This window comes from Temnothorax americanus, unplaced genomic scaffold (genome assembly GCF_048541705.1).
Source record: "Temnothorax americanus isolate GAGA-0224 unplaced genomic scaffold, ASM4854170v1 Scaffold10, whole genome shotgun sequence".
Lineage (NCBI taxonomy): Eukaryota > Metazoa > Arthropoda > Insecta > Hymenoptera > Formicidae > Temnothorax > Temnothorax americanus.
The window spans coordinates 3,599,080-3,626,897 of NW_027509231.1; the positions used below are offsets into that span (position 1 = coordinate 3,599,080).

General features: G+C 39.1%; 2 protein-coding genes across 15 annotated transcripts in view; one reads left to right on the forward strand and one right to left on the reverse strand.

The window, feature by feature from the left end:
* Window positions 1-9,728, forward strand: part of Patronin (calmodulin-regulated spectrin-associated protein patronin) — a 64,638-nt gene extending 54,910 nt beyond the window's left edge. For 8 of the 13 annotated variants that reach the window (XM_077412028.1, XM_077412054.1, XM_077412037.1 and 5 more), the window contains 11 exons: window positions 327-501; window positions 643-923; window positions 1,059-1,355; window positions 1,478-1,714; window positions 1,787-1,964; window positions 2,590-2,712; window positions 3,242-3,337; window positions 3,922-4,020; window positions 5,427-5,621; window positions 5,737-6,019; window positions 6,151-9,728. In XM_077412028.1, the coding sequence (XP_077268154.1) occupies window positions 327-501; window positions 643-923; window positions 1,059-1,355; window positions 1,478-1,714; window positions 1,787-1,964; window positions 2,590-2,712; window positions 3,242-3,337; window positions 3,922-4,020; window positions 5,427-5,621; window positions 5,737-6,019; window positions 6,151-6,295 (2,109 nt within the window). In that variant the 3' untranslated portion in view covers window positions 6,296-9,728. The remainder of the gene's footprint in view (window positions 1-326; window positions 502-642; window positions 924-1,058; window positions 1,356-1,477; window positions 1,715-1,786; window positions 1,965-2,589; window positions 2,713-3,241; window positions 3,338-3,921; window positions 4,021-5,426; window positions 5,622-5,736; window positions 6,020-6,150) is intronic. The other 5 variants (XM_077412070.1, XM_077412062.1, XM_077412105.1 and 2 more) reach the window with 5 other exon arrangements.
* Window positions 9,729-10,105: 377 nt separating this feature from the next.
* Window positions 10,106-27,818, reverse strand: part of Wb (wing blister) — a 152,734-nt gene continuing 135,021 nt past the window's right edge. For both annotated transcript variants that reach the window (XM_077412004.1, XM_077412014.1), the window contains 30 exons: window positions 26,096-26,202; window positions 25,255-25,438; window positions 24,508-24,863; window positions 23,789-23,986; window positions 23,519-23,689; window positions 23,199-23,362; window positions 22,850-22,984; window positions 22,400-22,655; window positions 21,801-21,972; window positions 20,959-21,180; window positions 20,565-20,818; window positions 20,110-20,221; window positions 19,857-20,001; window positions 19,428-19,740; window positions 19,131-19,291; window positions 18,869-19,007; window positions 18,095-18,332; window positions 17,821-17,994; window positions 17,517-17,683; window positions 17,077-17,235; window positions 16,783-16,931; window positions 16,305-16,592; window positions 15,806-15,971; window positions 14,945-15,361; window positions 14,634-14,810; window positions 12,950-13,284; window positions 12,495-12,801; window positions 11,844-12,282; window positions 11,173-11,541; window positions 10,106-11,063 (listed from right to left, as the gene is read on the reverse strand). In XM_077412004.1, the coding sequence (XP_077268130.1) occupies window positions 10,921-11,063; window positions 11,173-11,541; window positions 11,844-12,282; window positions 12,495-12,801; window positions 12,950-13,284; window positions 14,634-14,810; window positions 14,945-15,361; window positions 15,806-15,971; window positions 16,305-16,592; window positions 16,783-16,931; window positions 17,077-17,235; window positions 17,517-17,683; window positions 17,821-17,994; window positions 18,095-18,332; window positions 18,869-19,007; window positions 19,131-19,291; window positions 19,428-19,740; window positions 19,857-20,001; window positions 20,110-20,221; window positions 20,565-20,818; window positions 20,959-21,180; window positions 21,801-21,972; window positions 22,400-22,655; window positions 22,850-22,984; window positions 23,199-23,362; window positions 23,519-23,689; window positions 23,789-23,986; window positions 24,508-24,863; window positions 25,255-25,438; window positions 26,096-26,202 (6,617 nt within the window). In that variant the 3' untranslated portion in view covers window positions 10,106-10,920. The remainder of the gene's footprint in view (window positions 11,064-11,172; window positions 11,542-11,843; window positions 12,283-12,494; window positions 12,802-12,949; window positions 13,285-14,633; window positions 14,811-14,944; window positions 15,362-15,805; window positions 15,972-16,304; window positions 16,593-16,782; window positions 16,932-17,076; window positions 17,236-17,516; window positions 17,684-17,820; window positions 17,995-18,094; window positions 18,333-18,868; window positions 19,008-19,130; window positions 19,292-19,427; window positions 19,741-19,856; window positions 20,002-20,109; window positions 20,222-20,564; window positions 20,819-20,958; window positions 21,181-21,800; window positions 21,973-22,399; window positions 22,656-22,849; window positions 22,985-23,198; window positions 23,363-23,518; window positions 23,690-23,788; window positions 23,987-24,507; window positions 24,864-25,254; window positions 25,439-26,095; window positions 26,203-27,818) is intronic.

The window sequence follows — 27,818 nt, forward strand, 5'->3', positions numbered from 1 at the left end:
TACGCGTTTACGTCTCACTGTTGACAGATAGCGGAAGAAAACGATCGTCAAATTATACGAGAAAATACCACGGTGCCGTGATAGTGTTTCGTAAATATTATTTCAGATCCGTGTCTCAAATACGATTTTAGTCGCTATAAGTCTTTCGTATTTAAATTTTGTATTATACACTGTGCTGCTAGATGTAACTCTCTCATATCTCTTGTCATCTATTTTTTAAGCTTCTGTACAATTTGTACGTGAAAAGAGATATTGTTAAGACATTAAATTAATAAATTATATGTATTTGCTTCGTTTTCTTATATGACTATATTTTGCTCTGCTAGGTTCATCGAATAAGTCAGTTAATTAGCGAAAGTCCGGAACCTAAGAGATCAATTGTACATCACATCCCGATCTCATGCGAGAGCCCAACGGAGAAGAGGCAAGTTACAACTTTGCATAGTCCGGTACCAGCTCCGCCCGCCGATGACATGAAGCCCCAAAATATATCTTTTATCGGTAAGCTTTGTTTTATAACTTTTTTTGCGATTATATAAAAATATCATGTTTCACACACACACATATATATATTTTTTATTACTATACTAAAAAAAACTATAAAAATCTCTTTTCTTAAATCACTGTTTTTTTATTTCGAAGGCAATGACGACGACATCGCGCAGGGTATTCGCGGTTTGAACATCACATCGGGTAGTCGTACGTACAGAATACCATCGCCAACTAGACCCACGATATCGCAGAATTCCTTCCAACCTCACCCGTCGTTGAGGGAGACGGTTTCGTCGCGTTCAGCCACTCCGGATGTCACGCCTCTCGATCCCACGGACGCGAACGAGAAAGGATTCTACATCTCCTTCGACAATGACGCTCCCAAGAAACCGAAACCGACCCTCAGAGTGAAAAGAACGTCTCCTAAAAAGGTGAGTGCGTTTTTTGTTATAAATTATTTTTTTTTGTACTACTTTATCTCTTTGTTTTATATTCACGCGTTTCGAATTAAATTTTATAATATATGAAGTATTTTTTCAAAAGGAAACAATTGATTGTTTCTTTAGGAACGAAGCGTATCGTCTTACATCGAGCATGAGAACTTTACGGTGCGCCCGGAATCGCCTCCTGCTAGCGCGTTAGAAAGGCAGAAACAAATGGAAGCTCAACGAGAATTAGAGCGGGAAAGATTGCGGCAGGCCGACGACAGGGAACAGCAGAGGCAAGAAATGAGGGACAGGGAGCTCAAACGGGAAATGGAGAGGGAACGGCAGAGGGAGAAACAGCGAGACAGCAGTACAGAAGGCCGACACGCTTCCGGAGTTGGTCTGGTAATTGGGAATCAACTCACGAATCCCGATCCGGTATATATTAATCATTATTAGTAATATTGACCATTTAAACAACAATAAATTATATACATAATTAGTCTTTATTTTTAGTTTTGCTTATAAAATTTTAATATGTACATCGAATTTTTCTACAGAATTCTATGGACGAAATGGAGAAGAAAAAGGAGAGGATAATGCTGATGTCGCTGCAAAGAAGACAGAGGCAGGAGGAAATAAAAGAAAGAAAGGAAGCTGAAACTCAAGCGCGTAGGGAGCAAGAGAAATTGAAGGCGGAGGAAAGAGCTCGCAAGAAAGAGGAGGAACGACAACGGCGAGCTGCTATTTTGGAGCATCATAAAGTGAAGAAAGCGATAGAGGAAGCAGAGAGAGAAGTGAGTGATATTTTTAATGATGTCATGAAACGAACAGAAATAAGTCTATAACATAAATATTTTTGTCTCTAGGGTAAGGTAATTGATAAGGAGCTTCTGAATGCAATAAATCCAGCAAAATTACGTAACAAGACTGCGACCGCTCGACCGCGGCCCAAAACGATTCACGGAGACGCTGGCGCGGTGTTGGATTCCGGGGCTCTTACACCTAGTCGCGGGAAGAAGGGTTCTTCTTCCAACCTAAGTACTGGTGAGGTTCCATTAAATCGAACTTGGAAAAAATGAATAATTTGTCGCAATGATCGATGCTTCTTGGGGATTAAATATATTGGCAGAAATTAAAGAAAATTAAAATTTGATATATCGGTAGAATTTGAGAGAAGGAAAAAGAAGATAAAAGATATATAATAGCGTATTCACCGATCATCTTCGAATTAATCACCAAGAAGATGGATCTTTTTACAAGTTGTTGTGTCGCAAGTGCATTTCCCCGTTATAATACTCTAATAGCAACAGTATCCTCGATGTTGTAATTTGCATATTTCCGTAATTTGCATTTATTCATTGCATGGCGAAGATTTTTACGATCAGAGCCGTTTTTTCTCTTGCGTAATCTTAGCGATGTCACTCTTGCTGTATTGTTCTTTTTCTTTCCCGTTATAATTGGTTTCGTCTTTTATGAATTTTCACCCCGACCACATGCTCACGAGCTCCAGATTTTCTCGTCTATCCTAGTTTATCGCCGTGTCACAACGGCTATCGTAGATCGCTCGGCGAACCCCGCTAATCGAGCCTGCAATCGCAACATCGACGCTAAACTAGAATAGTACAGAAAATACCGAGCCGATTGTTTTGCACTAACACACTTACTGTAGCGTCGCTGACCTCTCCGACGATGAGGCGAGACTACTACCGAGGCTCGCAGGATAGTCTCACTGCTGCCCACCTCGATGACCGACGTTGTTCCGGCCCTCTTTATCGGGGCGGCAGTCTCAGGGGTATGCACCACACACACTCTCTCACCGCGCTTATACAGTACACATCTGCAAGTTTTTTTTTTTAATAAATTTTGGATACGGAAATATCTACGCAATAAGCGGTCTAATATAAAATTAATTTTTTTTACGCAGTAAAAGATATAACACTGTGAATCAATCTAAAATTGTAACAAGATATTGCAATAAGTATTGTTATATATCAAGAAAAGTGCTAATTCGAATTTAACAATGAAAATGGTATTAAATTCTCTAAAGACAAGAATCTCCTTTGCAGATAAGTTAATTCTAAGTAAATATAACTGATAAACTGAGATATATCTATTCGGAATGTTTTTTTCACAATGACACGTTCATTTTACTGCACTTTTTTCATTTTTTTTTTTTCTAATTTGGCATGCCGTGTATCTGTAATTTGATGTATAATGCATAGCGAGAATCACTTGATATACCTATATATTTATAAGTAGCGTAAAACCTGCAGCGAATTGTAATCGATTGTAATAGAGATATTTTCCCCGTTTTCTTTTAGTATCTTCCGTAGATTCGCCCGACGACGGCCGAGGTTCCTCGCCCTGCCGCAGCGTGAATCAGCTCGGCCGACGCGGCTCCTACAAGACCTCCAGAGGTGGGTTCGATGTTGGTTACACTTTACCGCGGGAATGCCGCAGGCTCTGTACGATTGTTTGTTTTTTAAACGTTTTTTGGCTTGACGAAAGTAGACTCGTTGCAGGATGTTATCACACACTGGTATGGGCAGCTATAATCTATATCGGAAACTTACGCGATAAATGTTTTTCAACATATTTGATTAGCCTTTGATTATTCCCTACGAGCGACTGAGCAAGGTCACGACACTTTGCGGGTATGACTGTGTTCCCTGGTTTATTTTTATTATTTTTTTAATTTTTGTCTTTAACTTTTAGTAGCGCCTCGTAGTGGACATCTCTCAGTTGGAACGCAAACGTTGTTCTGCACCAAAAACTGCACCGGCCACCTAAGTTATCGATGTACCCCCTACCAGATACGGCTCGTAGATTTTAATATTCCCCCCCTTTTTTTTAAGATCCCTAAACCTTTCCTGCCCGCGCCCCCGCTCGCTCCCTAAATGAGATGTGCACGATTGAGGCATCTCTCCCGCAACTTATTTAATCTCTTTGATCGTACACATGGCGTTTTGAGTGTAACAAGGCAAACGTTGCGTTATTGCAGATGTGCAGGAGTCTCAGCAACAAGTTAGAGGCAGGCCTAAATACCAGACTTACCAAAACTTTAAGGGGAGAAAGTCTAATTCCCTGATGAATTTGTGCGGTAAGAAGCACCACAGTGACTTGGAAATACGTTCTCGATCTCCCTTCTATATCGTGCAACAGTCTCAATGTGTCCCGTGTATATATATATTTACAATATATATATATTATCACATTGTTCTCCCAAAATTTTTGTAGACAGAGTAGCACACATACACGCGCACTCACACGCACCTACATGTACGTAGTGGCATGGTGGCAGGCTGGAGGGCACACAGGTGGCAGTGGTACTTAACGACTCATACATACGCAGTATACGCACAACGATCATATGCGTTTTTCTTTTTTTTTCTTTTTATATGTTTGAGCAAAGTTTCACCCACGCGGCTTGACGACGAAAGGATGGAATCTCTTGGTTCTCTCTCGTGCTTTTTAAGTGACGCACGATTTATATATGATTTCTTCGCTTTTTTGTTTCATCGGCGGCTTCGTTGAGGCGGAACTTTGTCCTGTTATTTTCTTAGGACGACTCATTTTCGCTGTTACTGCTGCTGCTGCTGCTGCGTAGAGAAGGCTCGGTTTAAGGCTTATTTGGGCTTGTTGTTGTTGTTGTTGTACAGCACTGGGTGTGGGTACAAATTTATATTTTGTCGATCGGTGTCTTTTTCCAGATTTATTCTGTTGGTGGCTGTGTGGTGTCCATTTATAATAAACCTCCCGACCAGGTGTCCCGGTTTATCCTATCACTTTGCCCGTTCTGTATCCTTTCACTGTTTTTATTTCCAGGTATCATGGCGACGTGGTACAGAAAATTTATTGCGAACGCGATGTGTGATCTGTGTAATTACGTGCTCGGTGCTGGATGAAAACTTGCTATATGTTCTGTTATTTAATGTCAGTAATTCGATCGAACGTTTCGTCGCATAGCGCAGAACTCCCGAGTCGAATCATTGGAACTAACAAGCTGTCAGTATAAATCATCGCATTAGCGTTGATCGAGAGATTCATGTATAGTTTTGATAATTAGTACGCTAGAGAACCATGACATGTACATTAGAATCATTCTAGCGCAGTCAGTTAAGCTGATAGACACAAGCGCTTACAATTTTTCATCAGATTATAAAGTACATTACGAATATTCTGAAAAAATATAAATTTTTTTCATAACGAGACGCAAATTACGAAGTTAAAACTTCAAAAGCAAAGGAGGTGTCTCCACGCCTGTAACAGTAACAATACATTCTTGGCGGGGTGGCTAACCATCATTAATAATGAAACCGAAAGGTTTTTCTCTCTATTCCGATTCGTTATCGCTTGGGTGACATAAGGAAAAAGATATACAATTGTCGTTAACAAGAACGGTAACGCATAGACGTTTGCCTCTCCGTTGAGATTTCTATCTTCATATGCGGAGCGTGCGTTCGTAGGTGCAAGTAGTGATCAAGATTTGTATGTGTCGGCATACAGATTCGGACAGCGGCCTGGGCAGATCGACACCTCCAAGACGCGCCGCCAGTCCGGGGATAGGCAGTATGAGGCACCTAACGTCACCTTCGGGCCCCGGTTCGCTACCACCCGCCCTGATGACGTCGAAGAAGAGGATCTACGACGACGGCAGCAGCGATATCAGCAGCACGCCCAGTTCTATGATGGACTACAACGGTAAGAGGCATCGACGAATGCATTTGTCCATTCGAAGGGAATACACTCGACAGTCGCTATATTTTCGAAAAGAAGCTAAGAGATCAATTCACCGTTTATGTTTCCACTGTAACAGGCCCGAGACTGTATAAACTGCCGATAGCCAAGTCGAATCGTAACATAATGCTGAACGCCGTGGAGTATTGCGTCTTCCCCGGCACGGTGAACAGAGAAGCCAAATCGAGAGTCCTGGAGGAGATCGGCCGGTCCGAGAGCAAACACTTTCTCATCCTGTTTCGGGACGCCGGCTGCCAATTCCGCGCTCTCTATTCGTATTGTCCCGAGAGGGAGGAAATAGCCAAGCTGTACGGTACTGGGCCCAAACAAGTCATCGATAATATGTTCGACAAGTTTTTTAAGTAAGCGGAATTGATTTTTCTAAAATCCGCCGTTTTTTCTTTTCTACTCTAACACTTTGATCGATTCTATATCTCTATAAACTTTTCGGTGCGTTACATATTACTGATTGCCGTCTCTTCTTTCATTCCAGATACAATTCCAGCGGAAAATGCTTTTCGCAAGTTCACACGAAGCATCTGACGGTGACCATAGATGCCTTTACGATACACAACAGCCTCTGGCAAGGTAAAAAGGTGAACTTACCGAACAAGAAGGATATACCGCTTGTCATATAGTTTTACGCAAGTGATGATCACACACTTAACATTACGCTACTGTGCCCTCTGTTGTTCATAGTTACTATTTTAATACAGGCCCATATTAAATTAATGCGAATACGTTGCGTTTCTTAGTCAATTTTATAAGGACAACTGATCGGTGCTGACCTCGTAAAGAAATATAATCGCCGCTTCCAGTGGGGTGGAAAATACCGGGGCAACCGTTGATCATCAGAGAGAATGTGATTTGTTTTATTTTTTTTTGCGTTATTCGTTTTTTCGTTGAGCGTCAGCATCAATCACTGTGTCATAAGATTACCAGTATCTACTTGTAAGAATGGTTTGTTGACAAATACATCCTTAAGACTACACACTTTTTCTTAATTTTGCGGACTAACCCTCGTCATGTAACTGCCTTGTAATCGTGTAAACCGCTGTGTTGCGACTCTCATGGATGTATGCGCGAAAGTTGATTTTTTTCCTAAATTTATTTTGCGCAACGAAGCGCGAGAGCAAGGGAGGGTGGCAACCGTGCAGCTTGTGTTCTCGCGCGTGCATGCGTGCGTGCGTGCGTACGTAACTTTGCGATTCGCACAGGTCTCTTTGCAGCCTTCGCTTAGGCTAGGGGTTCTAAATTATTCAACGATTATTATCTAATGCGTTTGAAAACTTTTTAAAGAGTATATTAAGATTATATGATAACGCAAACATTGTGAGGAATCATTAATTTTTAGATGTGTCGTGCGCAAATCGCTGACTTCGAACTTTTTTATTTTTTTTTGTATATCATGCAATGCAACCTCGCAAAAGATGTCTTTTTTAATATCAATTTCCTTTTTAATCGAAGAGAATGTTTTATATATATATATATTTGCATGTCATATTTAACCGATTGAGATACGCGTCGACAGAACGCTCGACACGGCTCAAACGGACGGGGTTGAATTAATTATTATTGATTTCTCATACCCGCGTACGTTTCTCGCGGCTGTTGACGATTGTAACGCGTAGCGCTATTCTTGCAGTGTTTCTCCTCACCCCCTTTTTCTTCACGGGGGGGAGGAGAAACCTTTGCCAACGGGGTGGCGACGGATGCGAGCGACGATAGCTCATGTTGTAAATAAATCAGTTCGTTGCGTAATTAGTTGAGCCAAGTTTAAGATCAGCCTTATGATGAATCTGGGCGTACATGCATGCGTTGAGTCCGTTTCTTTGCGGCGTTTGAACTGCGATATTATGCGTTTCAAGTCTGTATATCATTAAAAAAAAAAAAGAAAAAAAACGCGCATAACGTGCAGTTTATGCCGAAGCGGCTGTTTTAACGCGAGCGATATGTTTTGTCGACGGATGATTAGCTAATTATGATTGTACACAGAAAGTGGATATTTGCGTAAAGTATCGTTGCCTGGCGAACAAAGTCGAAGGACCGTCGGGAAGGGGAAGCTCTGCTTTCGTTTCTCTTCCGAGTGCGCTTCAATCTTTTATCGTTTTGTAAGAGGAAGGCGGAAGATATGGGTCGTCCGAACCGCGAATTTTATCGGATGGAACCTTTATTTCGAACGACGCCTCGTTATATGACTTCACAAAAATTCACAAGTTCGCCAGAGACACGTTTCGCCTTCCTCCGAAAAAAACACAAAGAGAAGAAAACCGTATATGAAGCCTTAAGTTATGAACAATGTAATTGGACTAAGTGCGTAAAGACGTTTAACGAATTGACAGCCTGACTTTTCTTCAATCGTATATCTCGCCACCGTACATTGCGTTTTTTCCCGTAGGATTTACCGGCAACGCGATACACACAACACACACACAAACACATCCCGCCGTCTCTCAGCGAAACTTCAGTCAGTCCGAGCGAACAGAGAACAGACGCGGCGGTTCGCGTGCACTTGGACGCCGTAATTTATCGGAGGAACTGTTATAATTTATTGTGCCATAAATTCGACGTTCGTTTTTCGCGTGGGACTGGCATCGGCTTCCTATCTCGCTGAACGGGCCTTTTTCAGTCGGATACGTTTCTTTCATTATTATGTTGTTGTAGAGAAAAGATGAAGCTAGGGATAGGTAGACTTCAAGTAGACATTTTATACGACAATATCGTGGGTCTATCGTTTGTACGATTATTTTCTCCTTAGGCCCCGCGGGCCCCGTTCGCGATGACGATATCGCGGACGCCTCCAGGATCGTTCTCCGATTATTTTGTACGATAAGTCTTCGACTCGATACGGAGTCAATCGTGTCGGGTGTAGGTAGACCCTCAATATTCCGCGGCACGGCGTAACGCAAACGTGCACAGGATTATTAACGATTACAATTACAAATACAACGCGACATATCGAAAATCCCGTGTTCTCCAGCAGCCGCAACTGCGCGGAGGAGTAATCTATGTATTTTCAATTCGCGTGGGACGTCGCGGTCACAGCCTGGCCTCACCGTCTCCGCGTTTCGCCGTTCGACCACGTACGTGTAACGAAAGGGATTTGTGAGATTAAACTCCGTCGAGATTGTAGTAACCGAGAGAGAGAGAGAGAGAGAGAGAGAGAGAGAGAGAGAGAGAGAGAGAGAGAGAGAGAGAGAGAGAGAGAGAGAGTGTGAGTTCACTGTTCTATATCCCCGTCTGTTGTAAATTTATCCGAGTACGATGATTATGCAAGAGAGAAAGAGAATGATAAGATAGAGAATCTTAGACTCAGAAACACAGTCCGACCTGACAATATCGAACGTGAGGTACGCGCCATAGAGAGAGAGAGAAAAAGAGAATATGAGATCTCTTTGAGATGGAGTGCAAATTGTGGTAAGTCCACGGTGACGACGTTTGAGAAGAGAGTGAAGAAAGAGAAAAAGAGATATATGATTGCAATTAATATATATATTATACATAGTCATTAATCTTAAGAGCCAGCGAGAATAATGGCTTGTGGAAATGGGATTGATTACAAAGTTATGATGTTAAGAGAGATCTCTCGATATTGGTCGCTTATGCTTGATATTTATATTTTTTGAAGAATAGATATTATTAGTGAGCTGGTGAAAAAAAGAACAAGACTTGGATGCGACGATTAGATATGGACAAAACTGAACAGACCGAGACGGGAAACCGAGGCGTTACATATACATACAATTGAATGCTGCGGCACGAAGTAAAATTTGTACGCCGCAGCGAAATCGCGCTTACTAATAATAAACGAGATTATTGTTACGTAATAATTACCGATTTTTATTGTCGCAGAAATTTCTCGACGTCAAAGCGAATATCATTTCTCGAACTTCTATCCGTGTCTCTGTAAATATTATGTTTTTATATACACACGTAAAACGAAAAAAAAAAACGTATACCTACCTACTCGACGATATGTATATTTATTCAGTACGTCATGTAAGATTTGGGTCATAATTTACTGTTAGCATCTTCGCAGCAAATGTCATTAATAAAATTTAATAACCCATTTGTAATAGACTTTTATTCTTCCGCGGATGGGTATATCGCGAAGGCGATCCATCGTCAATCGTACCTCAATGGAAGTCTGGGTTTTTCTCTCGACAAGAACTTCAATTTTTAATATCAAATATCTTAAAGTGAAGATTCTATTCGTAAATAAGAATAAGAGTTTTTCCTTACCTCTTTCTTCGATGCCTAATTCTCCGGAACTCTTCAATTTTTCACGTTCGATAATTTGTCCTCTGTTTTGAAGGACGAACATTTATAAAATTGCATTGTGAAGTTTTATAAATGTTGCGTCTAAAAGTGTGTCTAAGGCACTTTGTAGAGACCTTAAGAAGAGCGTTAAGGAGAATAAGTAGAAGCGACACGGTCCCATTGCGCTTTTTCTCTTGTTATATTATATATTTTATACACAACAGCGAATTCGTCATTTGTTAATTTTTCCTTGTGTATATGTAATATATTACAGTTCAACAAAAGTCGTGTGCGTGTGTTATGTATATGAGAGAGACAAGATTAGATATAAATATTCTTCGAACATTATCTCTCTGTGTGCGTGATTAAAGGACACTTCTTTTTTTTACAGGGCACTTGCATGTTTTGTCGAAAAATCTTTTGAATAAAAAAATCTACAATGTACATACATATCGGGCTCTCCAGTAGAAGTCTAACTATATAAAAGTATAAAACATAGAGTCGCGTTATTCTCTATTTGCTAACTCGTCGACGCGGCGATCACGAATTCTCGTGATCTAACGTTAACGATAATAAATAATGGCTTTTAAATACTGATGTACAAATTGTTTGCGGCTTACAGCGTATAATTAAACTATATGGCAGTGGTCTCGCTGTTTACGCGTAAAGTGTCACCGTCTGCACGCGTCGCGCGTACTTGCATGCAACGAAATTGTTCGTGCCATCGTTTGTCTGCCACGGCGAGACCGACGCGTACGGTCTCCCTCTCTCCGTTTTCTTTTTCTTTTTTTCTATCTTCGTGTCACGACGATTAGCCTAATGAAACGGTCTACGGTTTAGCATCTTTTGGCTTTGTTAAGTCTTAAAGAACGCCTCGTCGCCTGCGAATATGGCACGTTAATCCCGGTGCGATTGTTGAACTCAACGCGGCTCCTCGAGCAATCTTTGGAACTAAAAGCGCTGAACGCCGAGGTAATTGTCTTCCCTCTTCACGGCCTCGCCATCATTGAACCGGGCAGGAGCTCAGGTGGATGTTGTGCAGTTCAGCCATGTCCGTCCAGTCTCGCCTTTCCCCTCTTATCATCACATTCCTGATGCACCCGTTGAAGTGGTCTCGCGATAACAGTGAGCCTTTCTGAGCGGTTGCTGAAAACAACGAAGAGTATTGGTTAAGCTACTTTCACGTTCTTTCATTTATCATATGGACTTATGTACACACCAATGTGCAATGTAATTTAACGCAACATTCATTTACCTGGTATACCGCCTATATACAACGGGCCGGAGAAGATAGAGCTATTGAAATGATAATTGACGTTTGTGGGCAGGCCGTATTTTTGGTCCAGCTCGTCCACCTTGAGCGCCAGTTCCTCGTCGTTGTACACGGCCTGGATCCTGTGCCATCGATTGTCGCAGATTGCATAGTGACTGGCGAATCCCTGCTCCACATACAGTGGATTGTTGTCGCCCAGATCGCCTGACATGATCACCTTACCGTTGTTGAGTTCCAGTGATAGAGAAGGCGAGCCACTGGGTGCGGTAATCGACAACAACACGCCGGACACCTCCGACGTTCTAAACTCCAATTGAAGTTCAAGCACGCCGTCCACCTCGAAGTTGTTTCCTAAAAGAATATAAAATCATTATTTTAAAGATCCAAAATGGAATAGAAGAAAAATTCGTACTTTTCTCTCTCTCGATGTTTCTTGATATTAAAATAAGAATATAATCTTACTTCATATCTTTTGTATTGTTAATTAAGATTCCATTATGTTTTGCAGTAAAAAATGTCATGTTATTTTAAGTTTTAAATTTAAAAGATAATAAAAATGATATGATTCGAATTGAAGTCGTTTTTTTTTTCACATCTATTTAAATATTCTGTTTAAGTTTCTCTTATGTTTTATCAGTAGTTTCATGACTTACGATAAACAGCGTAAGCCTCGCCCTGGAAATACGCTCCGCTCTCGACGCTCGGGAAGCACTGACCAACGTTGAAGGCTCTACTGGTTGAGCCTACCATGTCGTAGACGTTTCCATTGATCTTCAAGCCTCTGATACATCCCTTCAGTGTCTCCAATCTAACGACCACTTGTTCCGGGATGGGTGTTCCACTTTCCGGGAGACCACCGATATACATCATAGACGCGAGGCTGATTTTCCTCGGTACTTTGAGGACGCGTGGTGTCTGACTATCCACTAATAGGGTAAGCTTCCTTTCTTCGTGACTGATAACGATATGATGCCAATTGCCGTCGTTAAACGGTGTTTTAAATAGTATTTCCTTCTTCAGTTTGCTTTTCACCACCAAAAGAAGCTGCCCGTCCCGGATAAGCACCATCAGATAGTGCTTCAATCGAAGACCCTGTAAATATAAATTTATAATAACAGCGGCTATAGTGTTAATTAATTAAAAATTGAAAAAAACTATATTTATGTCAAAAATTGGCGTTATAAAAGACGGACAATTTTTGTAAAATGTATTTTGTTAAACTTAAATAAATTTAATAAAACAAATTCAAGTCAGTGTAAATGAAATTGGCAAAATACTGATTATATAAGGCAGGTTTTTTTTACCGGAGTGATGAACAGCAGTCCATTGGGGTAGTACGTCCTAAAGTCGAATTCTATCGCGTATTTCTTCTCCCAGAATTTCTTGAAGTTGAGATAGAGCTGCGTGTGACTGTGCGGCTTATCGCCGAATTTCAAAGCACCCGGTTCCAGTGAGTAGTAAGGCACTTTCTGGCATCCTTCGGGCTGCGTGGACATCCCTCGAGACAGTGACGCCGATGGTGTGTAACTCGGCGTGTCTTTCGCCATACTCGGTCCGGCACGACCGATTAGAGCGTGATCGAATTCAACTGCATCGTCGAATCGAAGATTTCTAAAAAAAAAGAGAGAGAAATTAATCATATCATACAAAGTGTCTCCGTGATGACACTACTTATAATTTTAATGCGCCGAGATTTATGGCATAGTTATCTTTCAAGTAATTACAAGCAATATTTAATTGATCTGACTTCACGACTTACAGATCATTGAAAATCACATCTTTGATAGCACCGTACAGTGGCGTGTTAGTTGCGACCATTTTAGTATTATTGATGGGAGCCGGTATCCCACCAAAGAAAAGTCCCCTGTTTGATTCGGGAGCCTTGATCGCGATACTACTGCGTAATCTTCCGGATGTTTGATACGCATCATCGATTCTCAGTTCTACTTCTTTTCTTTTTTTAAGGACGGTGACCGAGTGATATCTCCCGTCGTTAAAAGTGCTGTTCGACTGGAGAACCAACTCGCCCTGGCCGGCATTTAAGCGTACTTGCACTTGTCCGTTGAGAATGCACACGGAGTAATAGCTGTTTCTCTGAAGAAAGAAATTCAACAAATAAATTAATTTCAATTATCTTGTTGATTGTAATACGCAAACAAAGTTTATTTTCATTAAATTTTATACGCAAATAATATCTTGTTACATATTTTAATTATATGTTTGTGAATAATATTATAATATGTCTTTTTATTACGGATTTACTTAAAATAGAAGTATTTAAGAATTAAAAATTATAAGGCTCTCGTGATTAAATCGATTAAAGGAAAAGAGGCAGTAAGAGCCGGCGCGGTAAATAGGGCGCAAGTTATATATATTTTTCTTATCGTCAATACATAAAAAATAAAATAAAAAATTCGCGAACGTTTCGACCATTTTTTGTGGTCATCTTCAGCGCAATAAATTAAAAACGTGTAAAATTAAAAACTATATTGTAACGCGGTCATTGGGCTATTGTATACTCGCACGTTGCACGTTCCTTTTTCCATGCGGTCATTCCGGTGTGTGTGCGCTACTCCATAGGCAAGCAACCTTGAGTCTCTCCCAAGTTGGAAGGCTAGAAGGACTATGCTGATGCATTTGGTACTTCATTATATGTTGCGCGATACAATGAAATCGTGAACGGTATAGCGCACAAAACGGTAGACAACAGACGCAAGTTATCTTGGCATTGTTTCGAGAGATAATACTTGATCGTAGAACGGTACAGCGCACAGGTAACGGACGCAAACTGTCTCGACAATGTTTCAAGAGGTAATGAAACTCACCATTACCTCTTGAAACATTGTCGAGACAGTTTGCGTCCGTTACCTGTGCGCTGTACCGTTCTACGATCAAGTATTATCTCTCGAAACAATGCCAAGATAACTTGCGTCTGTTGTCTACCGTTTTGTGCGCTATACCGTTCACGATTTCATTGTATCGCGCAACATATAATGAAGTACCAAATGCATCAGCATAGTCCTCCTAGCTTTCCAACTTGGGAGAGACTCAAGGTTGCTTGCCTATGGAGTAGCGCACACACACCGGAATGACCGCATGGAAAAAGGAACGTGCAACGTGCGAATATACAATAGCCCAATGACCGCGTTACAATATAGTTTTTAATTTTACACGTTTTTAATTTATTGCGCTGAAGATGACCACAAAAAGTGGTCGAAACGTTCGCGAATTTTTTATTTTATTTTTTATGTATTGACGATAAGAAAAATATATATAACTTGCGCCCTATTTACCGCGCCGGCTCTTACTGCCTCTTTTCCTTTAATAGAAGTATTTAAGACTATTTTTTTAACATTTATAATAAATTTTTTTGTGCACTTAATTTTAGTGATTCTTTTTATAATAAAAGAAATTAAATGGTATTAAATTAACAATAGCCTTACGTTTGCTGTTTCGTTGAGATTATCTTTCATTCTGTGACGTTCGAACGTGGAGAGAAGGAGCATAGCTGCATCTTGCATGGTTCTGAAGGAAAAGCTTAAAACAGACTGGATCTTCCGCAAAGTGAACGCGGAGTGTTCGAGATATCCATCCCCATAAAATCCGACTATCTTCAATGGCTGCAACAATAAAATAAATTTATGTTTAATTTTGATGACATGCAAAATATTGTAGCTACATCTAAAAAAATTCAAATAGAATGTTCAAAAGTTAGATCTATTTTAAAGAATAAGTTAGAAAATGACAAATGTACCTTATTACCGCAACTGGATTCTACCCCGTAATACTGTTCGGCCATTGGATCGTAACCTTCCTGTACTATGATATTTGCCATACATCCGAGGAATGACACCTGCGAGGGTAACATCAGTTTCTCGGCGCGGAAGCTCGGCGGCAACCCGCCGATATAATACTTAGCCTGCGCCAGATCCGGAATATCCTCCTTTTTAGGCTGTGGCGTGGGCACAACGATTAGCGAATCGTCGTTGTCGATGCTAAGACTGCATTTTTCGATATTATGGCGTATTTGATACTGACGGGATGCGTCCACTTTTGTCCAGTTGCCGGTGTTATATTTGCGAGTCGAGGATATCTCTTTACTAACGTTCCCGCCGTAACCGACGTCGAGAATCACTTTGCCTTCTCGCAGGAAAATCATGATGTGCTGGTTCTATTAATAATAAATCATACAATAAAGATTAAACTGAGTTGTATGAGTATAATAAAATAGATGTTTTACTTAGGCCCAGTTTTACAAGTGTCGGTTAACTTTTAATCTTAGATTAACTCACTCTTCGTCTCTTTCTAAGGAGGACGTTAGAAGAAGACGAAGAGTGAGTTAATCTAAGATTAAAAGTTAACTGACACTTGTGCGAAACTGGGCCTTAGTATTGGAATGTATATAAAAATGTGCATAAATTGAATTATTATTATATATATATAGTTTCTTTGCTCAAGTGTGTAATAATAAAAAAGATTCTATTTTTAAATTTAATTTAATGTGAATTACATCTATTCTTTATTTATTCTCTTTTGATATAAGAGCAAAGGATATAAGAAGAGATATTTCTTAATATTGAAATACGTATTGAGAAAAATTTAAATAAATTCGTACCTCTCTGTTAGTGGCCAGAAATAGCAACGCATTCTCGTCGTATGTTCGAAAACTAATTGAGACTCCAAACATATATTTATTGTACGGACCAGACGAGACTCTGTTTCTCACGGCGTAGCCTTCTCCGTTGAAACTGTAAGCTATGTCATCTCTGGCATCTTCCACTCTGTAACATTAATATCATTAATAAAAGAATTAAAAAAATTTTGGACAATTAAATGTCGCATAGGCTGGTATTCATAATCGGTTCTTATTTTAAGACCGTCTTAAGTAATACGGCTTTGTGATTGGTTAATGACATCTTAAGATTGTACTTAAGACCGGTCTTAAATATAAAAACCGACTATGAATACCGGCCACAATAGAAAACTTGAACTACGAAATAATGTAACTTTTTAGCGTCGAGATATAAAATATATATATATATATATATATATATATATATATATAATATTCGTAAAAGCCAAAGAGAAATTTAATAACTTTCATGGCGAATTACCCTTCTACGCAAGCTTTGCAAGCCTTGTCCGGTGCTGTCGTGATAAAATTCCAGAGACCAATTTGTCTTCCGTCAAGGATCACTTGATGAATGCAACCCGGAAGACCATTACCGGCGATTAATTCCGTTGGTCGCCTCTGCGACTTAGGAATACCTCCTATCCACACTCGGTCCGTAGGTAGAACGTCGAAACGACCGTACTCGGAGTTAGTCATGTTAATGACAGGGAGATACTGCCCGGACGTCGAAGACTGCTTGTGCACGCTCAGCTTGCCTGTGTGTCGCGTTCTGAGATCAAGAAATAACGATCATTTGAAATCAGCTTTTTTTCTCTGGTATCAATTAATGATACCATAATTCGATAAATTATTTTTATTTACACACCACCAAATTTTAATTGACATTTGTTCATCTATATTGATTAATTCTATTCATTCGGAATAATCTACTAATTTTACATTTACGTATTCTTACTTACCTCTCAGCCTCGATCCGATACCAAAACTTGTCTTTCTGAAGATCGCCACTTTCGAGGACCTCAGGATGTGTTAGTATGCCTGTACCACCACCGACGTTCCACAGGAATCGTACCTTTTTGTCAACTATTTCTAGAGCGACAAAATCGTCCTGGAAAAAGTCGAAATATCAGGATTTTACTTAAAAATATCAATGCATTATATAATTCTTATTTCACTTTATGAACAAACTTAATTATTTTAACTGTTAAATTGTTGTTTTAGATATATAATATTATCATAGAACGTGTGTGTACATTAATTCCACTAGGCAAGTAAAACAAGGAACCCTCCTTGCGCGAGGTTGGAAGCGCGAATGTTATCACGATCGACGTCGTTGATGAGGGTTGCAACGTCGCCGGTCTGTACGAACGGATACATTCCTTACCCTCCACCGATCGCAGAGAAACGCGAATCTAAAGTTGAAAAAATATATAAAAACTTATATTTCAAAAATTATTTATCACAATTATTTAATCTAAATTAATCAATGCTATATCGGAAATCATAATTTAATTATTAAAAATTTTCTTATATTAAATTAAGAAATCATGATATTAAAGATACATAATAGAAGATTAACAAGCAAGACAGTTTTGTTAATTATAAATTCATGATAAAGAGATATATGGACAAACAATTTTTTTATTTAGTTTATAAAGATCCAAGCAAGCAGAAAAATAATTATTGTTCTTACCCCCTCAGCAGTATTTCGAGCCTCTGCAATCTTGTCTTTCAGATTTTGCAGTTTCGTGGCTAACGTGTCGTTCCATTTGTCGAAAACAGCTTTCCGCTTCATCGCGGCATTCGATAAACTTATTAGCTTCGCATCGGCTTTCTTAATATTGCTCAACGCTTCTGATACTAAAATACAAATATTTTTACAATAGTTTATCATTTTTACACAATATTTAATTTAACGATTAATTAATAACGGAATTTAACAATTGTTCACCACGCATATACGTTTATTTTAAACAAAATTTAAAAAGAAATATTACATTTCTCACTAGCGAGGCCAATCTTCGAGTCGCCTTCACGCTTCAATTCATGCAATTTTGGCTTCAGTCTGTCGGCGATGCCTTGTTTGTAGTAGTCGATTAATCGTTGCGTGCTTTTTACTGATTTCCTTACTTCATCGTTGTCCTCCGAGATATCCAATAGATCTTCATGCACTGTTAAACAAAAATTAATACAACAATGCTAAAAATCTTGTTTCGAGCCACATTTCTTGGAATCATTAATAATATGGGATGATTTGTAACATAGACTAACATTTTTTACTATTACTCTGCAACTCTCGCAATTTCACATTTATCTCGTTGTCCTTTATCCCAGTGCTGTTCAACGTATCTTTCAAAACGAGCACGGCTTGCTTCTGAGCGTCCAACACGGTATTAGCATTCTTGACTAGTTTGCCGTGCTCCTTTGCCGTTTCCCACTGTTGCGATGACTTGGCCAACACTTCCTTGGTATCGTCCAACAGCGATTTCTGTCCCGAAGGAGGGAAAACCTTGAAAAAGCATCTACATTACATTTATAGCCGATTCTCAAAATTATAAAACCGTATTAATATGATTAAAAACATAAGATTATAGAATTTAGAAAAATCAATAAAAAGCTAAAAATGATTTTAAATATAATTGATATTTTTTAGTTAAATTCTTTTATTCTTGAATACTTGTTAAAATATTATATCTGAAGCTTATTTCAATTAATTTCATTTCTTATAAAAATGTTTTTTTTTTCTGTGTAAATTTATAGACAGTGCGCGCTTATACCTAAATTATGGAAAAAATTATGCTTTAATTTTGTAAACATTTAAAACATTTAATGCCTGATAATTTGAGATTAGAAAAGTTCAATTGATGATTCAGAGCATAAAAATATCATCTGATTTATTTCAAATTATTCACAATTCAATAAATTGTTTATGTAAAAAATGGAAAAGGAATGATAGCTTTTTGACATCGTGGCTTCAATTTTTAATGAGGAGAACAATTAAAATGCTAAGGCTCCAAGTTCAAAGATCGCACGATCGTTTTTTACCTTCTTATGCACGTCCTCGACGGATTCCTTGGCTGCTAGTGCGGTGATTCTCGCTGCTTGCAGGCCATCGACGATGTTCTTATAGGCCTGGCTTGCCTTCAGAGGGCTGGCCGCAATATCTCGTGTCTCAGCGAACAGACTATTCCACAAAAATGTTATCACATTATCGAATCATCGCTGTCGGCCAGATAACATCACCGGTTTTGGATTTAATGGGATGTAATTATCGATTGAATTAATTATGCTAACAGGATATGCTCACCTGACATACTGATCGACGTAGCTGGACAAATTCTTCGCATGTTGCACTGCTGGTACCACGTACTTCTCGGGGTACTCGTAATTTAGTCGGTACAGGAGTTCCTCCTTCATGCTCAGTTTCTCCGTCCAGTATGTTAATTTATCTCGTGAGTCTGGGAGATCCTGAAAGTCACATTTAAGAATAAGTTTTTAACAGAGACAATAATAATATTCAGAATTATTTATTATACGTTACTTCTTTCTTCACCGTTATTGATTTGTTTTCTGTTATTAGTTGTTAAAAAAAATATATCTCTACTTGAATATTGTTTCCCGCGTCGACAAGTAGACCGTGAGCCTCGTCGATGAGTTTCTGCCCCTCGGTGATCGTTTGGTTTGTTTCGTCGTGCAGCATCCCGATACGGACGCATTGGTTCTTGGTCTCGACGAATGTCCCATTGATACGGTGGTACAAACTATCGTAGCTGAATAGCGTTTCCATGGTGCTTTCTATGACCGTTCTCATATCATCCAACTTTATCTCGAAATCTTTAGCGTCGTCCTGGGCGGCTGCCAAAGGCTCAGTCGCGTCATGAAGAGAATTTAGCCATGCCACATATTCGGTAACACCGCTAATCAATTCAAAATATATTATTCATTAATAAATTATTTTAAAAATTAATGTTTTTCTCCCTCTCTCTTCTGGTCAAATTATTAAAATTATTTATTAAATTAAAACAATACTCACTCAAGGAAGTTTTCCACTTTCGTAGTTCTTTTGGCTATATCGACGGACTTTAAATAATTCAGGATTGTCTTCGCAGTTTTTAAGGCTTTCTTGATTTCTATTTTCCTATTGTCATTGCTGTACTGATTGAGTTCCGAAATTGTATCTGGAGTTTGAGAGAAAAGATTACTCTAAAAGTATTTACACACTGCAGCGCGCAATGATGTTAACGATAATTAAGACAAATTTAAATCATAAGTAAGTTGATACATACCTCCTATGTCTTTTCTCAAATTATCGAGCGTAACCTTCGCGGTAAAAACATTATTTCTCAAGTCGCCACTTTTGGTCTTCAACGTACCAGCATGTTTCGCATGCTTGTTCAACTGCAAAGTAAAATAAAACGTCAAAAATATTCTAAAGTTTACTATAAACGATTTATAATTTGTTAGATTTTAGAATAAAATTCTATAATTTTATATAGAATTTGCCATACACGTTGATACATGTATGCGTATTTTGTTACATGTATGCATCTGATTCTTTAAATGTGTTTTATTCATATGGCACATAAAATTATAAATTTTAGAATTCTATTCTATTCTAAATTCCGACGCGAATTATAAAGTAAAAATAAAGGATTTAAAAAAGAAATTGTACAATTTGTCACATAATATGTCTTAAATAAGAATTGCGCTATTACTATCTAACAGTATTAAAGTGACATACATTTCTTAACATAGTTTCAACATCTTCCGCAAGCTTCTTGTATTCATGCCACGGTACATTTCTCATTCTTTGCTGCAGTTGTGTTCGCAGCTCCAATTCCTCGAGATATGCAGTCACGTTGGAATCGATATCTGACAGTGCTTCCCAAGGGGGTGGAATGTATCCGCCTGCTATGTGACCCGTTCCCTCGGCCAGATTCTCGGACAGCATCGCGACAGTATCGAGCAGAATTCCCGTACAATTGTCATCGCAAGCTAAACATCGCAACGTAATGTAAACGAATTTGTGTGGTGATGTTATTGTGCAAAGATTATTAAAACGGAACGACAAATTCTAACTTTCTAGATACAGATTAATTTTAAGATAAAATCGTTCGGCTTGTGAATAAACTTACAAGTGCAAACGTTGTTTATATAAACGTGTCGATACGCCGTGCACTGGGAGCAATCCCTGCCCGTAGAACCGGACCTGCATTTGCACTGTCCTGTCTCGCCGTCGCAGGCGTCGCTCAAACTTCCTGCCAAGTTGCAATTGCACGGAACGCACTTGCCGTCCGGAAGGCCAGGAGAGCCGTAATAGCCGTAGGCGCAGCGTTCGCATTTTCTACCGATGTAGCCTGCGGCAAGATAGAGGTAAATGCATGGGAAAAATAAGAAGTACACAAAGCCCACTTTACGGACGATTTATAATTCGCGTCAGAATTCAGAATAAAATTCTATTTATGTGTAATACGAAAAAAATTTTTTAAATCAGTATGCATACATAAATGAAACATATTAAAATCTCGATTAAAATAGATTTTTAAATAATTATCTTTAAACACACATATAAAATTATAAATAAAATTCTATGTGATGTAAATTATAGATTGTGTAAAGTGAACTTAAGGAGAATCAGACAGGTTAAGAATTGCATAAAATTTTAAACACAAGCTTTTTTGTAAATAAGTCAGTATGTAATTTTTTTAGATTTTTTACCGGTTAATTTTTAAAAATATTTATAACGGAGTTCAAGATTTTGTAACGGGTTCTAATGGAAGACTCGATGGCTGCATATCAATTATCAAAAAAGACTGTTAAAAATATTAAAAATTGAATTTTATGTTTAATAAAATCGCAAGATTTTCGATGATCTAAATAAGACTTAAATATATAACTCTGTCTAATTAAATAAATGTTGTAATCAATTTTTTGTACTTTTTCTCATATGCAATTTTTCACGTTCTTGTCTATTTACCTGGCTTGCAGTGACAAATGGGTTCGTTTTCCGTACGAACCACGCAGGTACTCGAAAATCTCTTATCGACTTGCGGGCATGGACATGGCTTGCAGCCTCCAAACTCCGGATGACCGTAGAAACTGTCAGCGCAAACGTTGCAATGTGCACCAATCGTGTTTTCTTTGCAATTCTATAACGTGTTAAATTTCAATATTATATTAATAATCATTCAAATATTAATACTTTATACACGTTATATAAAGATCCGTACTACTTATTTCTTTTTACACGAATTAAAAAACCACCCACAACATTAAATAATCTATATATTTATTTCTTCCAAATTTTATTAATACAAAAACATCGGAAAAATATTAGAATCAGGGGGAGGGAATTAATTTATAAAAATCATTTGTATGAATAGCAAATGCAGATAATAAAAAAAAGGATGCAAATCCGTTAATATCATACGAATTCGAAGGCTCCTTAGTAAGACATTTATCTTGTATCAACTCTAGCTCATATCCTTATACACTTGTCTCTCAGCACACTTCCTGTCGCGCTATCATCTTCGCGAATAGTGTACACTCGTAGGAAAATGTTTAAGTAATGCTTACCAAGCAATATCCCGTCTCCCTGTCGCACAGCTCGGATCTCCCGTTGCACTGGCAGCGCCTGGCTTGTCCGACAAGATCGATCACGATGGTAGACGTGGCGGTGGTGTTCTTGTACCACCTGTAAAAACCGATGCTGGGATCCTGGCAAGACGTGCCGTTGTATTCCGCCGGGCACTGGCAGATCTCCACTCCAGTCGCCAGTGGTGGCGAGTGTGTAGGCATCAGGACGGCAGCGTCGAGAGAAGCTTCTAGCAATCTGAGCAGCACACAGATTAATAAAGTACCCCATTAGAAATTCATATTAAAAAAAAAAAAAAAAAAAAGTAATAGAATTAACAGATAAAATAATTTTTGTTTCTAAATTTGCTTGTCAAAAATAATGCATGGAAAAAAACATTGAAAAATAAATGTACAACAATTTATTTTACTGTCTATAATGTAGTTACGCACGTAGTTTTCGTGAATTCGGCGTTGTCGGAGGCTTTCACGAGAATGTACTGCAGGTTTTGTAACGCGACCATTAGGACCTCTCTGGAGACTTTGTAATCTGGTCTGTTTTGTAGCTGCCACAACGACTCGTGGAATCTAAGATAACAGATACACGTTAGTCGTATATAGCGTAAGGTTTGAACAGTGTTAATAAATCTTTTAAAAAGTTCCATAATATGATAAAATCTAATTAAATAGGTTATTCATTAAATTCTAATATAATGAATTATACATTAAAGTGTTAAATTCACATTTAATTTACATCGAATCACGTGCTCTTTTTCCTCTTTTCAATTAACTGATTATATACCTGACTTCATAATGATTATCGTTCACTGGTAGATGCAGATAATACTCCAAGACAATCTTATTGTTTCCTTGCAACTGCACGACAGGATATCGAAGATTCGATCTCAGAGGTATCCCACCTTCCGTCGAGGTTTTAAAGCGCAAGAATCCTCCGTAAGAAACGACCTTAAAGGATTTAATGTGCGAGTCTCTGATGTTTCATGCGGTTCAATCACGAGCGAATTGTACATACACAAAATTTGATTTAAAAACGAGACGAAATGCATCTCGACTTATTTTTATTTAACGCAGAATGTGTTCGAAACATCTTCGAAAAATTACCTTATCGCCTAGAAAGGAATCCGGCAGTCTCCAATATAAAGGATAACTGTAATAAAGATTTGTGGGCAACGTAACATCGCCATTGGATCCGGGGATTACGGAGAGGCCGTTCGTCACGTTCAATCCGCCGTTCACTGCTGGCAATACAGTCGTGGAGCCGAAGTTTGTTATCTGTTTAATCGTACGATAATATCAGACGGCGATACGACGTATAAAATATTGTTTGATAAAACTCATTCGTCAAAATTTAACAGCCGAAACGGATCTTACTATTACATCGTTGACCGTGTCGTTGATATAAAGAACGCGGGGCCGAGTCAATCTACGTTGACCCCAACTGAGTCCGGCCTGTTGACAAAGAGTGCTCCTTCCGAAGCAGAAGCACTCGGTGCATCCTCTGACATTGTTCATCGCAAGGCCGAAAGTGCCTTCCTTGCACTGATTGCACTGTCGTCCGATGACCAGTTCCTTGAAAATGATTGTTCAATCAGTGCCTTTCCCCAGCGTTACGTCGGAAGCAAATACATGTACATTTTCAGGATTAATTTCAAACCAAAAAACTCACAGGGAGATAACTAAAATAATCCCATTTTACAATTTTGAGTTTTCACGAATAGAATATAATGATTTGGAAAATTCGTTTCGCATTCTACAAAGTTTAGGTTTCTTCAGCATCGATTTTTATTCGACACTTTTTTCTCCATTGCGCAGAAGTAAATCTGTTTACACTGTTAAATATTACAGAATAAAATTCAAACCAATAATACACCTTGAGTTAAATAACATTTTGTTATTTATAACTACCATGTGTCAAAATTTATATCATAAAAAAACAGTATTATTTGAACTTTATTGGTTTACTTAAATTAACAACATATTGAGTAGAAACAATGGTGAATGGTTAAAAATGCCTCAAGTATAATTTGACACTGCGAATTTAACAGGGTAAATTTTCTATCTAAACTTTTGCTCCTCCTCGTCTCTCTCACCTTGCACGGGCACTGTCCCTTGTCGTCGCACTCGCAGACGCCGTCCCGGCAATGCGTCGTGCCGGCCAAGCTGCAGCCGCAAGGACGGCATCTCGGATAGCCGTAGTAACCTTTGGCGCATCTCTCGCACCTGAGCCCGTCGTAGCCGATCCTGCAGGGGCACTGACCCTGATGGTCGCACTGGGACCGCGTGGCGCCCAGGGTGCAAGCGCACGGCTTGCAGCCGACGCTCGGCACCAAGTCCCACGCACCCGGTCGGCACCGGTCGCAGTGCTCGCCGTAGGTCAAGCGGGGACACACGCAGCGACCGGTGTCGGGGTCACACACGTGACCGGGTCGCGTACACGAGTCGCACACTGTGGAGCAATCGTAGGATGTCACATCCGTTCGCCGGTTTATCTCGCCGAGACTTTATATGTATAGAGGTAGCAAAGGACGCGAGCAAAGTCTACTTGGGTGTTTTATAATTTCTTTTTCCCTCTTGTGAAGTTTACAGTCGAGAATTCCGCGCGCTGATAGTTTATCAGTTACAGAAAAAAAGACAGGCGAGCTTCGTCGCGTATTAATTCTCAGAATCGCGCGAGCAAAGATTGTGAAGATAAGTCTTTAATCTACAAGTCTCTTATATTCATCGTTCTGTTCAAGATAGAAATATCATTTGCAAAACTTATAGTATACGACAAAGAAATTTGCGAGGGGTTTGATTTTGGCTAAAAAACACCACGCTAGGAAAACGATCTGACTCACGTTGACAGCCGTTCAAAGAGAAGCCATAGTATCCGGACTGACAACTGTTGCAGCGCGCACCACCCACACCCGGCTTGCAGTAGCATTCTCCCGTATCACTGTGGCAGGATGCGTTGCGGGATCCCATGGAATCGCAGTCGCAAGATGTGCAGCCGGCTCCCGATGCGAATCCCCAATAACCGACCTAATTTGTCACATTAAATCCGACAATTAGAAATGTCCACCGAGTCGCAAAGACAAACGTCAGATGTGCGAGAGCAGTCGCAAGATTTAATCGATAATGTCTTGAAGCTTGCATTAATAGAACAATAAATAAAAAAGAAGAATAAATATTTAAGAACATTAAAGAATTGTGACTTGTCATAGATTAGACTCTGCTGGCGTCGGTCTCTTATATAGTCTTACATCATCGTATTAATTGTCGGCATTGTCGCGAAGGATCTGTCGAGTGACTTTGATCGCCGGACTTCGACGGACAATACGATTTATCATGTCTGACCATGTCCGGCGCGGTTACCACTTCTATATTACAGATCACTGGATATTTCCCGATATCTGATATACAGTCGCATTACGAAACAAGGCATTTGTCTTCGCTGTTAGATGTCTATCGAGATAATGTACCTCAACGTTACAGATCACCGCTCGTGAGTTTATCTTAATCATAGCGTTTGATATCGCTCGATCAATTTCATTTGCTTTTTGACTTGGTTCTTCTAATATTACTTTCTATTATTACCAATAGTTTTACTTAGATAGTTTGACTTAAATATACAAATTTAATCTAATTTACAAAACTGAAAATTTACGGTGTCTAGTATTGCAGAAAATCGAGTCTTACATTGCATTCGTTGCACTGCCTGCCAATAACGTGCGATTTGCACTGACACTGTCCGGACACGATGTCACAGGCAGAATTCGTGGAACCCAAATTGTTGCAGCCACACCCTGCAATTAGATAATTATATTATGAGTAAAAAATAATAATTAATTCCCTTCGTAATTCATTTATTTGAAAATATAACTATATATCAATATATAAAGTTATCGATAAACAAAATCTTGCCAGAATAAATTGAGATACAAACTCTTAATCTTTGTTGAAAATTATTCTTTTGGAGATTAAAAATAAATAACATCATATTTAAACTATTATTTCTATTTAAACCTTATATAAAATTTTTTCAAGTTGTAATAATTGCAATCGTTTTATCTTTGTTCATGATAATAATAAATTTCTCGATGCAAAGTGATGCCCAAGGAAGCTATAATTTCCGTGTGTCGGCGAGAGGCGTAATTAAACGATCATCAAAAACAAGCGTCGCCAAGTGTCGACAGCGGTCTCATTAATAATTCATATATAAGATTATTCTTGCTTTCGCGCTAATTGCGCACTGACGAAACGTTTGTACCGTTTCTAATCGATTAGTGCGGCGCGAATTCTTTCGGGGCTGCCTCGCGCGAAAAATTCGCGGCGTGACCGCGGCGATCGTAGCTGTATATATACGCGTTCGCCGATTTTGTCCGGCGTGGTCACGCGTGAGCGGCTTGTTTATGCAGCATCGAGCGGATTTTGCAATTAGCGATGCCCGTCGCTGCGAGCTCACTCAGCGCACCGCATTGTATTCAAATGCCGCCAGACGACGGGGCTGTCGTTCTCGCGCGACTGTCGCCCTGTAATACCGCGGAAATTATAAATTATGCATGGTCGCATCGAGCATCGTCGGCTGAAGCGTATCGATTTCCTATTAACGGTGGGCCCTTACAAAGGGATTACCCGCGAGAATTGATTCGGCGACGGCAATCGGCGTGTTTACACACCGCTACGATTCGTTCGTACGATCGTCGAGACATTCATGCGTGATTATCATGAATAATAGAAGACGATGATAGCGCGTATCTGTGGAGAACATGATTGAAATAAAACCGATTACATTCGTACATATTTTTGTTCCTTGAGGAATACAGGTGATCCTCGAATACTTGAATTGCGCGAAGTCTCGAGTAGCACAGTGAAAAATTGTGACGACTCTACTTTTTAGAAGTTTTTTTTAAATAAATGAAGTAAATGAATAATCACGCTCATTCTATCGAATACTGTAAATTATAAAGGGCTAATAAACGAGCAACGATAGTTGTTAGAAAATTAACTTCGTGTATTAATATTACCCTTTTTATATTTTATATTAATATACACACAGTTAATTTTTTAACAACTGTCGTTGCTCGTTTATTGGTCCTTTATCATTTACAGTATTTTTTAAAATAATCTCTTGGAACCAAATGTCCAATTTCATATGGATCCTGGAAGTCTCGAATTGCACGGTTTTCAATAGCACGGAACGTGATATCCAAAATTGATGTATGAATTCTCGATTAACACGGATTTCAATAACACAGAACCAATTAATAGTGTTATTCGAATGTTATCTGTATATTCATTTTAAAGAATAAATTTCCAAATGTAACTACAAACTTTAATCCACGCATTTTCAACCGAGGACTGTATATCAATTCTGTTGTATAAACCATTAGACAACGTACGACACAAATACTCGAAAGAG